General features: G+C 38.3%; 1 protein-coding gene across 2 annotated transcripts in view; it reads right to left on the bottom strand.

Annotated features, from left to right (window-relative positions):
- The window catches only part of LOC118551008 (ankyrin repeat domain-containing protein 26-like), a 131696-nt gene that overhangs the window by 81765 nt on the left and 34857 nt on the right, over positions 1 to 15074 (bottom strand). For both annotated transcript variants that reach the window (XM_078075238.1, XM_078075240.1), the window contains 7 exons: positions 8679 to 8772; positions 6428 to 6456; positions 6262 to 6334; positions 3673 to 3701; positions 3507 to 3579; positions 1129 to 1157; positions 963 to 1035 (listed from right to left, as the gene is read on the bottom strand). In XM_078075238.1, coding sequence (XP_077931364.1) covers positions 963 to 1035; positions 1129 to 1157; positions 3507 to 3579; positions 3673 to 3701; positions 6262 to 6334; positions 6428 to 6456; positions 8679 to 8772 — 400 coding nt within the window. The remainder of the gene's footprint in view (positions 1 to 962; positions 1036 to 1128; positions 1158 to 3506; positions 3580 to 3672; positions 3702 to 6261; positions 6335 to 6427; positions 6457 to 8678; positions 8773 to 15074) is intronic.

Here is a 15074-nt window from a genome sequence, read left to right as displayed (position 1 = left end):
CTACCATTTTGTATCCATGAACCCTGTACATGCTTTAAAACAGTTCTCCCATGTCATCTGAGAATCCCCGGAGTTCCAAGATCCATCCATTCAATAATGCTAAATGTTATTTGACATTTTCACTCTCATTCTCTTATTAAGTGTACCGTGAAATTTTCTAAAGATAGGATACGTGATAGTATCACAACTCGCATGATTAGTGGGTCATAGCTCTAACGGCTAACAATGTATGATCGTGCATGCTTGTATTTTAAATGCTTGTTTTAATTTCTAATATTGTAAATATCAACACTTAAACAGAAGTTCTTTGGAATTCCTAATAATTTTTAAATAGTATAAAAGGACCCTAAGGCCAATAAGTTTCAGAATTACGGTTTTAAAAGATTGTGTCTACCAAATATTAGGATAGAACTAATTACTTCCCACAGTTTTAATAATCAAAGACACCATACACACACACACACACACACACACACACACACACACACAGAGTCCACTAATCAGAACATCTGTTTGGCTTAAGATGATCAACATAATAACACTAAGAAGAAATAAACTTAAAACACAATTGACATGATAGCAAGTGAAGCTTTACTCTAGGGAAAGGTCAGAATTGAAATAAACATTGTGAACACTGGAAAAATCTGAGAGTCTAATAATTAACTTCTGGGAATCCCAAGGAAGTAATGGGATTCCAAACTGGGAACTTCAGGATTTCAAAACATAAAAGCAGAAACTAGAGCTAAAGCTTACATTTTAAAAATCTCTTTTTCTTATGCTTATAAATATCTTTGTTCAAACATGGGTATCAACAATGGTATCCACCTTATCTATGTCAAATCCTTCAGTTAAATTTGCCACCAAAAAAAAAAAAAAAAAGAATTCAGGATAAGAAGACTGTGAGCATTTCAAATATTTTAGTCTACTTCTTTCCACTGTGAAATCTGAATTGTAAAATTTACCTGAGTTGGATGTTTGTTTTTCCTTGACTTCTACTGTTTTATTAGGAACAGAATCTTTCACTTCAACGGTAGGCTGAATGGGTATTGAAACAATATGATTAAGACATGATGGACCTTTCATACAATCTGTAGTTAAAAATTCAAAATAAAAATATAAAAGTTTTACCTTCATGTAAGGATATCTTTTAGGAGAATCTAAAAAGCAAAATGGACACATACTTAATTATATAAACATGAAAGCCAACTAAGCATTCATGCAGTTAGTACTAAGCTGAATCCTCATGCTTGGCTCTGAAAATGATTACATTAGGTTTTGGTGTTCTGTTTCTGGAGATAGGAAGGTGGGTTAGGACAGCGACAAGAGAGAAATATGAACCCATTATAAATATTGAAAAAAAATGCGAATATACGTATTCAGTGTCATACTTACTGATAATAACAATTGTAGCATTTAGGGAATGAGCCCTATAATCTCTTTTGTTTCTAAAATTAGTTTGATTTGGTAGATCATGTTAGTCTTTAAAAGGTTTTTTTGAAACAGCTATCATATCAAAAAATTAGCTAGCTTAAAAAAAAAAAGCTGAAGCTTCTAGATTCAAATTAATCTCATTTGAATAATGAATACCAATACAAGAGAAATCTTTGATGTCCCATAGATCTGAGGAGGATGAAGGAGTGGCTGTTTTACCCCAACTTTAGCACTCCATCTGCTTTCAGTATTCTTTGCAGAGCAGCTATAATTTTACCTGTTTTAGTGCAAATACAACAAGCCATCTAAAGTGAATTCTCTCGAGTTTCCTCATCAACTCCAAAATTTCCTAGCTAACACGCCTTTCTTTCTTCCCTCCTTCCCTTAACTATCCACCTTCTTCAAAAGTAATTTCTGGGGGCGCCTGGGTGGCACAGTCGGTTGAGTGTCTGGCTCCTGATTTCGGCTCAGGTCATGATCCCGTAATAAATAAATAAATAAATAAATATGCACCATGTGTTCTAAAGACATGGGTTTTAAAAAAACTTTTAATGAATGGTACTACTTTTAATTACACTGAAATGGTCTTTCCTCAATGCACCAATATCTTCAGAAAATTTTTTTTATTTTTTCAAAGATTTCATTTATTTATTTGTCAGAGAGAGAGAGCGCACAAGCAGAGGGAGCAGCAGAGGCAGAGGGAGAAGCAGGCTCCTCACTGAACAAGGAGCCCAATGTGGGACTCGATCCCAGGATCCTGGGATCATGACCTGAGCCACAGGCAGACGCTCAACTGACTGAGCCACCCAGGCGTCCATTTCTTCAGAAATTTTTAAGCCTTGGACAAACATCATAGATTTATATGAGAAATGAAAGCCTCGGGTGATCTAATCATTTCCATGTAAAAACACAGTAAGTCTCAGTCCACGCTAGATCCAAAAACTACAATGCCATGAAAAAGAAAATGAATATATAACAAAAATACTTTCCTTTTTTTTTTTAAACAAGATTGTCTGATTTAAACCTCTTAAGACAAGGGAAAGAAAAAAGCAAGGAATGCAGAAATGAAACCTTAATGCCCATTTCACCACAAGGGCCACTCTACCATTTTGTATCCATGAACCCTGTACATGCTTTAAAACAGTTCTCCCATGTCATCTGAGAATCCCCGGAGTTCCAAGATCCATCCATTCAATAATGCTAAATGTTATTTGACATTTTCACTCTCATTCTCTTTAAGTGTACGGTGAAGTTTTCTAAAGATAGGATACGTGATAGTATCACAACTCGCATGATTAGTGGGTCAGAGCTCTAACGGCTAACAATGTATGATCGTGTATGCTTGTATTCTAAAGGCTAGTTTTAATTTCTAATATTGTAAATATCAACACTTAAACAGAAGTTCTTTGGAATTCCTAATAATTTTTAAATAGTATAAAAGGACCCTAAGGCCAATAAGTTTCAGAATTACGGTTTTAAAAGATTGTGTCTACCAAATATTAGGATAGAACTAATTACTTCCCGCAGTTTTAATAATCAAAGACACCATACACACACACACACACACACACACACACACACACACACACACACACACACACACACACACAGAGTCCACTAATCAGAACATCTGTTTGGCTTAAGATGATCAACATAATAACACTAAGATGAAATAAACTTAAAACACAATTGACATGATAGCAAGTGAAGCTTTACTCTAGGGAAAGGTCAGAATTGAAATAAACATTGTGAATACTGGAAAAATCTGAGAGTCTAATAATTAACTTCTGGGAATCCCAAGGAAGTAATGGGATTCCAAACTGGGAACTTCAGGATTTCAAAACATAAAAGTAGAAACTACAGCTAAAGCTTACATTTTAAAAATCTCTTTTTCTTATGTTTATAAATATCTTTTGTTCAAACATGGGTATCAACAATGGTATCTACCTTATTTATGTCAAATCCTTCAATTTGCCACAAAAAGAAAAAAAAGAATTCAGAGTAAGAACACTGTGAGCATTTCAAATATTTTACTGTACTTCTTTCCACTGTGAAATTTGTATTGTAAAATTTACCTGAGTTGGATGTTTGTTTTTCCTTCAATTCCACTGTTTTATTAGGAACAGAATCTTTCACTTCAACGGTAGGCTGAATGGGTATTAAAACAATATGATTAAGACATGATGGACCTTTCATACAATCGGTAGTTAAAAATTCAAAATAAAAATATAAACGTTTTACCTTCACGTAAGGATAACTTTTAGGAGAATCTGAAAAGTAAAATGGACATAATGTTAATTATATGTAAACATGAAAGGCAACTAAACATTCATGCAGTTACTACTACGCTGAATCCTCATGCTTGGCTCTGAAAATGATTACATTAGGTTTTGGTGTTCTGTTTCTGGAGATAGGAAGGTGGGTTAGGACAGCGACAAGAGAGAAATATGAACCCATTATAAATATTGAAAAAAATGCGAATATACGTATTCAGTGTCATACTTACTGATAATAACAATTGTAGCATTTAGGGAATGAGCCCTATAATCTCTTTTGTTTCTAAAATTAGTTTGATTTGGTAGATCATGTTAGTCTTTAAAAGGTTTTTTTGAAACAGCTATCATATCAAAAAATTAGCTATCTTAAAAAATAAAAAAAACAGCCAAAGCTTCCATATTCAAATTAATCTCATTTGAATAATGAATACCAATACAACAGAGATCTTTGATGTCCCATAGATCTGAGGAAGATGAAGGAGTGGCTGTTTTACCCCAACTTTAGCACTCCATCTGCTTTCAGTATTCTTTGCGGAGCAGCTATAATTTTTCTGTTTAGTGCAAATACACTCAAGCCATCTAAGGTGAATTCTCTCGAGTTTCCTTATCAACTCCAAAATTTCCTAGCTAACACGCCTTTCTTTCTTCCCTCCTTCCCTTAACTATCCACCTTCTTCAAAAGTAATTTCTGGGGGCGCCTGGGTGGCACAGTCGGTTGGGTCTCTGGCTCGAGATTTCGGCTCAGGTCATGATCCCATAATAAATAAATAAATAAATAAATAAATAAATAAATAAATAAGCACCGTGTGTTCTAAAGACATGGGATTTCAAAAACCTTTTAATGAATGGTACTACTTTTAATTACATGGAAATGTTCTTTCCTCAATGCACCAATATCTTCAGAATTTTTTTTTTTTTTCAAATATTTTATTTATTTATTTGTCAGAGAGAGAGAGAGACCACACAAGCAGGGGGAGCAGCAGAGGCAGAGGGAGAAGCAGGTTCCTCACTGAGCGAGGAGCCAAATGTGGGACTCGATCCCAGGATCCTGGGATCATAACCTGAGCCACAGGCAGACGCTCAACTGACTGAGCCACCCAGGCATCCCTATCTTCAGAAATTTTTAAGCCTTGGACAAACATCATAGATTTATATGAGAAATGAAAGCCTCGGGTGATCTAATCATTTCCATGTAAAAACACAGTAAGTCTCAGTCCATGCTAGATCCAAAAACTATAGTGCCATGAAACAGAAAATGAATATATAACAAAAATACTTGCCTTTTTTTTTTTAAACAAGATTGATTTAAACCTCTTAAGACAAGTGAAAGAAAAAAGCAAGAAATGCAGAAATGAAACCTTAATGCACATTTCACCACAAGGGCCACTCTATCATTTTGTATCCATGAAACCTGTACATGGTTTAAAACTTCTCCCATGTCATCTGAGAATCCCCGGAGTTCCAAGATCCATCCATTCAATAATGCTAAATGTCATTTGACATTTTCTTTTTTTTTTTTTTTTAATTTTATTTATTTATTTGACAGAGAGAGACATGTGAGAGCAGGAACACAAGCAGGGGGAGTGGGAGAGGGAGAAGCAGGCTTCCCGCGGAGCAGGGAGCCCGATGTGGGACTCGATCCCAGGACGCTGGGATCATGACCTGAGCCGAAGGCAGACGCTTAACGACTGAGCCACCCAGGCGCCCGTCATTTGACATTTTCACTCTCATTCTCTTATTAAGTGTACGGTGAAGTTTTCTGAAGATGGGATACGTGATAGTATCACAACTCGCATGATTAGTGGGTCAGAGCTCTAACGGCTAACAATGTATGATCGTGTATGCTTGTATTTTAAAGGCTAGTTTTAATTTCTAATATTGTAAATATCAACACTTAAACAGAAGTTCTTTGGAATTCCTAATAATTTTTAAATAGTATAAAAGGACCCTAAAGCCAAAAAGTTTCAGAATTATGGTTTTAAAAGATTGTGTCTACCAAATATTAGGATAGAACTAATTACTTCCCGCAGTTTTAATAATCAAAGACACCACACACACACACACACACACACACACACACAGAGAGTCCGCTAATCAGAACATCTGTTTGGCTTAAGATGATCAACATAATAACACTAAGAAGAAATAAACTTAAAACACAATTGACATGATAGCAAGTGAAGCTTTACTCTAGGGAAAGGTCAGAATTGAAATAAACATTGTGAACACTGGAAAAATCTGAGAGTCTAATAATTAACTTCTGGGAATCCCAAGGAAGTAATGGGATTCCAAACTGGGAACTTCAGGATTTCAAAACATAAAAGTAGAAACTACAGCTAAAGCTTACATTTTAAAAATCTCTTTTTCTTATGCTTATAAATATCTTCTGTTCAAACATGGGTATCAACAATGGTATCTACCTTATTTATGTCAAATCCTTCAGTTAAATTTGCCACAAAAAAAAAAAAAAAGAATTCAGAATAAGAAGACTGTGAGCATTTCAAATATTTTACTGTACTTCTTTCCACTGTGAAATTTGTATTGTAAAATTTACCTGAGTTGGATGTTTGTTTTTCCTTCAATTCCACTGTTTTATTAGGAACAGAATCTTTCACTTCAACGGTAGGCTGAATGGGTATTAAAACAATATGATTAAGACATGATGGACCTTTCATACAATCGGTAGTTAAAAATTCAAAATAAAAATATAAACGTTTTACCTTCACGTAAGGATAACTTTTAGGAGAATCTGAAAAGTAAAATGGACATAATGTTAATTATATGTAAACATGAAAGGCAACTAAACATTCATGCAGTTAGTACTAAGCTGAATCCTCATGCTTGGCTCTGAAAATGATTACATTAGGTTTTGGTGTTCTGTTTCTGGAGATAGGAAGGTGGGTTAGGACAGCGACAAGAGAGAAATATGAACCCAGTATAAATATTGAAAAAAAATGCAAATATATGTATTCAGTGTCATACTTACTGATAATAACATTTGTAGCATTTAGAGAATGAACCCTATAATCTCTTTGGTTTCCAAAATTAGTTTGATTTGGTAGAGCATGTTAGTCTTTAAAAGGTTTTTGGAAACAGCTATCATATCAAAAAATTAGCTATCTTAAAAAAAAAATAGCCGAAGCTTTCATATTCAAATTAATCTCATTGGAATAATGAATACCAATACAACAGAGATCTTTGATGTCCCATAGATCTGAGGAGGATGAATGAGTGGCTGTTTTACCCCAACTTTAGCACTCCATCTGCTTTCAGTATTCTTTGTGGAGCAGCTGTAATTTAATGTTTTAGTGGAAATATACTCAAGCCATCTAAAGTGAATTCTCTCGACCTTCCTCATCAACTCCAAAATTTCCTAGCTAACACGCCTCTCTTTCTTCCCTCCTTCCCTTCACTATCCACCTTCTTCAAAAGTAATTTCAGGGAGTGCCTGGCTCTTGATTTCGGCTCAGGTCATGATGTCTGGGTCCTGGGATTGAGCCCCGCATCGGGCTCCAGGCTCAGCAGGAAGTCTGCTTAAGAATACTCTCTCCCTCTCCCGTTGCCCCTCGCCCTGGTCGCTCGCTCGCTCTCTCCCTAATATAAATAAATTTTTTAAAAAAGTAATTTCTGGATCTATGTTCTTGATTATTCTGCTTTTACATCCCTTTTATAACGGATTATCTCCACCACTTCTTTCCTCTTTGTTTAGCAATAGTATGGTACATCTATAACCTCTATTTCTGCATCTCCTTGCTCCCCTCTAGCTAAAAACATGCTCAGCAATAAAAACAAAATAATGCTTTTCCTTGATCCTACTATGTCTTGAACTATCCAATGGCCCTTCCAGATTTCTCTAAAGGGAAGTCTACATCCTTGCTACAGAGCACATGACCCAAGGACCACCAACACTGGCATCACCTGAGAAGTCAGAATGCAGAATCCCAGACCTGCTGCTCACAATGTGCATTTTTAACAAGGTCTCGGATGATTCACTAAAATTTGAGAAATTCTGGTCCATACTGAGTCTGTTGCCACATTCCTTTACCTTAACTGAACCTTCTAGAAAAAGCCTCAAGTTTGTCACTATTGATTCTCCAAAACTGAAAATGTATTAAAAGTCATCTGCCTTCAGCTCAGGTCATGGTCTCAGGGTCCTGGGATCGAGCCCCGCACTGGGCTCCCTGCTTGGCGGGAAGCCTGCTTCTCCCTCTCTCACTCTCCCTGCTTGTGTTCCCTCTCTCGCTGTCTCTCTCTCTGTGTCAAATAAATAAATAAAATTAAAAAAAAGTCATAAACTTTCTAATGGACTTTTTATCAGGGCTAAAGCTTCCTTGATCTCCCCCTAACTGACCCTGCTCTCTTCTTCCTTCCAATTCTCTTATTTTGCACTAAATGATACTATCTTATGAAGTGCCACCATTTTATATGACATTAAGATATATACATTTATAGCTGACTAGGACATAGCTCTGCATAATCAGCTATGCCAGTCCTTAATGTCTTCCCAACAGTGAGGAAATCAGTAAGAGTGGAAAAATTGTGGCATACTATTCTGACAAACTTTGGTACTGGAAGCTCACTTGATATTATTCCTGCATTTCAAATACTCTGCTCTTCCTTTTAAAAGAATTATTTTATGTTACCACCTTCCACTATAAAGAGCTGCTTTGTCCTTCATTTACTCCCGGTACTCTCCGCCTTTCTCATCATTCCCTCTTTTCCTCTTATTTCCTGATGTTCCTTAGGTCTTAGAGTATCTTGAAATGGAACCAGTCATTTACCTCCTTCAGTGGCACTCTCAATTTAATCTGTTGCTGACACCTGATAAGATATACAATTGATCTCCTTTTCACATCTTTCTCCTTTCTATGCATTTAATAGGTGACTTTCTTTGTATATTAGAACATATCAGTATTCCCATTTTAAATTAACATTCTATCAAATGACTTTTTAAGAAAATACAATTCTTACCTTCTATTTGTTCATTTAATATACGTGGTCCTTTCTGATCCGCAGCTCCAAATAAATGTTTAATGTCTTTCTTTGGAAGACTCTCAGAAATACTCTGTTAAAATTAACATCAAAAATGAGCTGCATAAAGACTTCCTAATCCTTTTCTAAGAAAATATCTGAATTTCCTACTTTAACAGCAATCAGACTTACAAATAAGAAAAGCATGTATTGAAAACCAAAACATCTAAAAACCTCATATATGCTTTCTAGATTAAGTGTATCTTTTAATCTACATTTGCCCACTGACTCTGTAAACTGAACATGGAAGGCCAGAGTAAATACTTTCATAGACAGAAGACTGATTTATATGTACATTTCAACAGGAACTAACAAAACACCTAACTCTCCTTTGCATTTCCCACCAAAATAAAAGGACATTAAAAATATGTATTTAAACAAATTCTTTAATAAGTATATTTGCTACAAATTTAAACTTCCTAATGGCAGAAACTTTTTCAGTGCTAAAGTAAGATACTTGACATGATGAGAAGCCTTGGAGTATATCATGTTGAGTATAAACAGAACACTGTGGTAGCTGCTGCTTCATTTAGATAAACAAAGGCTTGGACTTTTTATTGATAGGAGAAATGGTTGAATGAAATGGCAAAGTAGGAAGAAAAACTTTCCTTGAAATTATATTTAAATAATAGCAAAAAATTTTAGATACAGGTGTGAAACTCTTCAAAAAGTATAGTAAGCGGAGGGGGGAAAGTGGTGGAGGAGTAGGGGACCCTATTTCAACTGGCCCCCGGAATTGAGCTGGATATCTACCAGACCACTCTGAGCACCCACGAAACCAGCCTGAGATGTAAGAAGATCTGGATCTCTACAAACAGAATATCGCAGGCAGTTGGTTTTGAGGTACGAAGCGGAGAGCCCTGATTCTGCGGGCAGATATCGGAGGATAAACGGCAGCGGGAGGGTGCCTGGCCGTGGGGATCCTGCACCGCCTGTGAGTGACAGCCTCGCGCGCTGCGGACCGGGCACAGACTCGCAGACCGGTAGCGTCGGGAAAGAACATTAGGGCAGCCCCTGGCGTGGAAAACCAGACCGGCGGGGTCGCGCGCACGCGAACCACAGCCCCCTGGACAGAAACCCGGAGCGATGGTCACGCGCACGCGAAGTGCAGCCTCCGAGAAGGAAACACGGTGCGCCGTGTCCCGCCCGTGAACTGCAACCCCCAGGGTGGGAACCCCGAGCGGAGGAGTTGCGCGTGCGCGCCAACTGGGAGCGGCTGGCGGTTTTAGAAGCACAAAGGGCAGAGAGGTGCCCCAACCTGGAGGCAGGACTGGGGGCGCTGCGGAGGGGCGCACAACCCAGGACGCTGCAGTTTATAGCAGCACGGACAGAAACGGAGACAGTGTGGCCTGGAGAGCTCACTGAAGAACAGACTGTGTTCTCTCTGCTCTGAGGCAGAGGGTTGGAAATGGTCTCTTCTGCTCTGACTCGCGGAAGAGAGGCAGAAAGCCGCCAGGGAAAGGCGCCAGAGAACAAAAGCCCCAAAGACTAATTCCCGCTGAGCCCATCCCCCGCCACAGGGGGCAGGGCACTGCCCAAACAGGGTTGCCAGAGTAACAGCATGACAGGCCCCTCCCGCAGAAGACAGGCTGGGAAAACAAGAGGCCAGCAACCCTAAGGTCCCAAGAAAACAGGTGCATCTTGCTTGGGTTCTGGTCAATAATTTGGACTCTATACATTCCCTCAAACACCCATCAACAGAATGACTAGGAGGAGGAGCCCCCAAAACAGAAAAGACTCAGAGATTATGACTTATGCTGCAGATTTACAAATGGATGCAGATATAACCAAGATATCGGAGATGGAATTCAGGCTAGCAATTGTGAAGACAATGGCTAGAATGGAGAAATCAATTAATGGCAACATAGAGTCTCTAAGGGCAGAAATAAAAGGTGAATTGGCAGAACTTAAAAATGCTATCAATGAGATCCAATCCAATCTAGATAATCTAACAGCTAGGGTAACTGAGACAGAAGAGAGAATAAGCGATCTGGAAGACAGTATAATAGATAAAAAGGGAAAAGAGGAGGCCAGGGAAAAACAATTCAGAATCCATGAAAATAGAATCAGAGAAATAAGTGACACCATGAGGCGTTCCAATGTCACAATAATTGGAACCCCGGAGGGAGTGGAGAGAGAGAGAGGGCTAGAAGATGTATTTGAGCAAATCGTAGCTGAGAACTTCCCTAATCTGGGGAATGAAACAAACATTCGAGTCCTAGAGGCAGAGAGGACCCCTCCCAAGATCAAGGAAAACAGGCCAACACCCCGGCATGTAATAGTAAAACTTGCAAATCTTAGAACCAAGGAAACCATCTTAAGGGCAGTTAGGGGGAAGAGATTCCTTACGTACAGAGGGAAGAACATCAGAATAACGTCAGACCTATCCACAGAGACCTGGCAAGCCAGAAAGGCCTGGCAAGACATATTCAGGATACTAAATGAGAAGAACATGCAGCCAAGAACACTTTATCCAGCAAGGCTTTCATTTAGAATGGATGGAGACATGGAGAGCTTCCACGACTGGCAGAAGTTGAAAGAATATGCGACCACTAAGCCGGCCCTGCAAGAAATATTAAGGGGGGTTCTATAAAAGGAGAAAGACCCCAAGAGTGATCTACAACAGAAATTTACAGTGACAATCTATAAAAACAAGGTCTTCACAGACAACATGATGACAATTAATTCATATCTTTCAATAATCACTCTCAACGTGAATGGCCTAAATGCTCCCATAAAACAGCACAGGGTTGCAGATTGGATCAAAAGACAGGACCCATCCATATGCTGTCTACAAGAGACTCATTTTGAACCTAAAGATACATCCAGACTGAAAGTGAAGGGATGGAGATCTATCTTCCATGCCAGCGGACCTCAAAAGAAAGCTGGGGTAGCAATTCTTATATCAGACAAATTAGATTTTAAACTTAAGTCTGTAATAAGAGACACAGAAGGACACTCTATCATTCTTAAAGGGTCTATCCAACAAGAAGATCAAACAATTGTAAATATCTATGCCCCCAACATGGGAGCAGCCATCTACATAAGCCAACTGTTAACCAAAATAAAGAGTCATATTGATAACAATACGTTAATTGTAGGAGACCTCAATACTCCACTCTCAGCAATGGACAGATCATCTAAGCAGAAAATCAACAAGGAAACAAGAGCTTTGAATGATACATTGGACCAGATGGACCTCATAGATATTTACAGAACATTGCACCCTAAAACAACAGAATACTCATTCTTCTTGAGCGCACATGGAACTTTCTCCAGAATAGACCATATACTGGGTCACAAATCAGGTCTCAACCAATACCAAAAGACTGAGATTATTCCATGCATATTCTCAGACCACAATGCTCTAAAACTGGAACTCAATCACAAGAGAAAATTTGGCAGAAATTCAAACACTTGGAAGCTAAAGACCACGCTGCTCAAGAATGTTTGGGTCAACCAAGAAATCAAAGAAGAACTTAAACAATTCATGGAAATCAATGAGAACGAAAACACATCGGTCCAAAACCTATGGGATACTGCAAAGGCGGTCCTAAGGGGGAAATACATAGCCATCCAAGCCTCACTCAAAAAAATAGAAAAATCCCGAATTCACCAACTAACTCTAAACCTTAAAGAACTAGAGAAAAAGCAACAAACGACGCCTAAGCCACGCATTAGAAGAGAAATAATTAAAATTAGAGCAGAAATCAATGAATTAGAAACCAGAAACACAGTAGATCAGATCAAAGAAACTAGAAGTTGGTTCTTTGAAAGAATTAATAAGATCGATAAAACACTGGCCAGACTTATCCAAAAGAAGAGAGAAAGGACCCAAATTAATAAAATTATGAATGAAAGGGGAGAGATCATGACTAACACCAAGAAAATAGAAACAATTATTAGAAATTATTATCAACAACTATATGCCAATAAACTGAGCAATCTGGATGAAATGGAGGCCTTCCTGGAAACCTGTAAGCTGCCAAGACTGAAACAGGAAGAAACTGACAACCTGAATAGGCCAATAACCAGTAACGAGATTGAAGCAGTGATCAAAAACCTCTCAAAAAACAAGAGTCCAGGGCCTGATGGATTCCCTGGGGAATTCTACCAATCATTCAAAGAAGAAATAATACCTATTCTACTGAAGCTGTTTCAAAAAATAGAAACAGAAGGAAAACTTCCAAACTCATTCTATGAGGCCAGCATTACCTTAATCCCCAAACCAGGCAAAGACCCCATCAAAAAGGAGAATTTCAGACCGATATCCCTGATGAATATGGATTCCAAAATCCTCAACAAAATCCTAGCTAATAGGATCGAACAATACATTAAAAGGATCATCCACCACGACCAAGTGGGATTTATCCCCAGGATGCAAGGGTGGTTCAACATTTGCAAATCAATCAATGTGATAGAACACATTAATAAGAGGAGGGAGAAGAACCATATGGTCCTCTCAATTGATGCAGAAAAAGCATTTGACAAAATACAACATCCTTTCCTGATTAAAACTCTCCAGAGTATAGGGATAGAGGGAACAATCCTCAAGCTCATAAAATCCATCTATGAAAAACCCACAGCGAATATCATCCTCAATGGGGAAAAGCTGAGAGCCTTTCCCTTAAGATCAGGAACACGTCAAGGGTGCCCACTCTCACCACTGTTGTTCAACATAGTACTAGAAGTCCTAGCAACAGCAATCAGACAACAAAAAGAAATAAAAGGTATTCAAATTGGCAAAGAAGAAGTCAAACTCTCTCTTTTCACAGATGACATGATACCTTATGTGGAAAACCCAAAAGATTCCACCCCCAAACTACTAGAACTCATCCAGCAATTCAGTAATGTGGCAGGATACAAAATCAATGCACAGAAATCAGTTGCTTTCTTATACACTAACAACGCAACTGCAGGAAGAGAAATTAAAGAAACGATTCCATTTACAATAGCACCGAAAACCCTAAGATACCTCGGAATAAACCTAACCAAAGACGTAAAGGATCTATACTCTAGGAACTACAAAACACTCATGAAAGAAATTGAAGAAGACACAAAAAGATGGAAAAATACTCCATGCTCATGGATCGGAAGAATAAACATTGTTAAAATGTCTATGCTACCCAGAGCAATCTATACCTTCAATGCCATCCCGATCAAAATTCCAATGACATTTTTCAAAGTGCTGGAACAAACAATCCTAAAATTTGTATGGAATCAGAAAAGACCCCGAATCCCCAAGGAGATGTTGAAAAAGAAAAACAAAGCTGGGGGCATCACGTTGCCCGATTTCAAGCTATATTACAAAGCAGTGATCACCAAGACAGCATGGTACTGGCACAAAAACAGACATACAGACCAATGGAACAGAACAGAGAACCCAGATATGGACCCTCAACTCTATGGCCAAATAATCTTTGACAAAGCAGGAAAAAACATGCAATGGAAAAAAGACAGTCTCTTCAATAAATGGTGCTGGGAAAATTGGACAGCCACATGCAGAAGAATGAAACTCGACCATTCTCTTGACACCATTCACAAAGATAAACTCAAAGTGGATGAAAGACCTCAATGTGAGACAGGAATCCATCAAAATCCTAGAGGAGAACATAGGCAGTAACCTCTTCGACATCACCCACAGCAACTTCTTTCAAGATACATCTCCAAAAGCTAGTGAAACAAAAGCAAACATGAACTTTTGGGACTTCTGCACAGCAAAGGAAACAGTCAACAAAACAAAGAGGCAACCCACAGAATGGGAGAAGATATTTGCAAATGGCACTACAGATAAAGGGCTGGTATCCAAGATCTATAAAGAACTTCTCAAACTCAACACCCAAAAAACAAATAATCAAGTCAAAAAGTGGGCAGAAGAGATGAACAGACACTTCTCTGAAGAAGACATACAAATGGCTAACAGACACATGAAAACATGTTCATCATCATTAGCCATCAGGGAAATCCAAATCAAAACCACATTGAGAGACCACCTTACACCAGTTAGAATGGCAAAAATGGACAGGGAAAGAAACAACAAATGTTGGAGAGGTTGTGGAGAAAGGGGAACCCTCTTACACTGTTGGTGGGAATGCAAGTTGGTATAGCCACTTTGGAAAACAGTGTGGAGGTTCCTCAAAAATTTAAAAATAGAGCTACCCTATGACCCAGCAATTGCACTACTGGGTATTTACCCCAAATACACAGATGTAGTGAGAAGAAGGGCCATATGCACCCCAATGTTCATAGCAGCAATGTCCGCAATAGCCAAACTGTGGAAAGAGCCTAGATGCCCTTCAACAGATGAATGGATAAAGAAGATGTGGTCCATATATA

Source organism: Halichoerus grypus, chromosome 6 (genome assembly GCF_964656455.1).
Source record: "Halichoerus grypus chromosome 6, mHalGry1.hap1.1, whole genome shotgun sequence".
Taxonomy (NCBI): domain Eukaryota; kingdom Metazoa; phylum Chordata; class Mammalia; order Carnivora; family Phocidae; genus Halichoerus; species Halichoerus grypus.
Note: the sequence above shows the minus strand (reverse complement) of the source record. Positions and strands in the feature narration are given on the sequence as shown.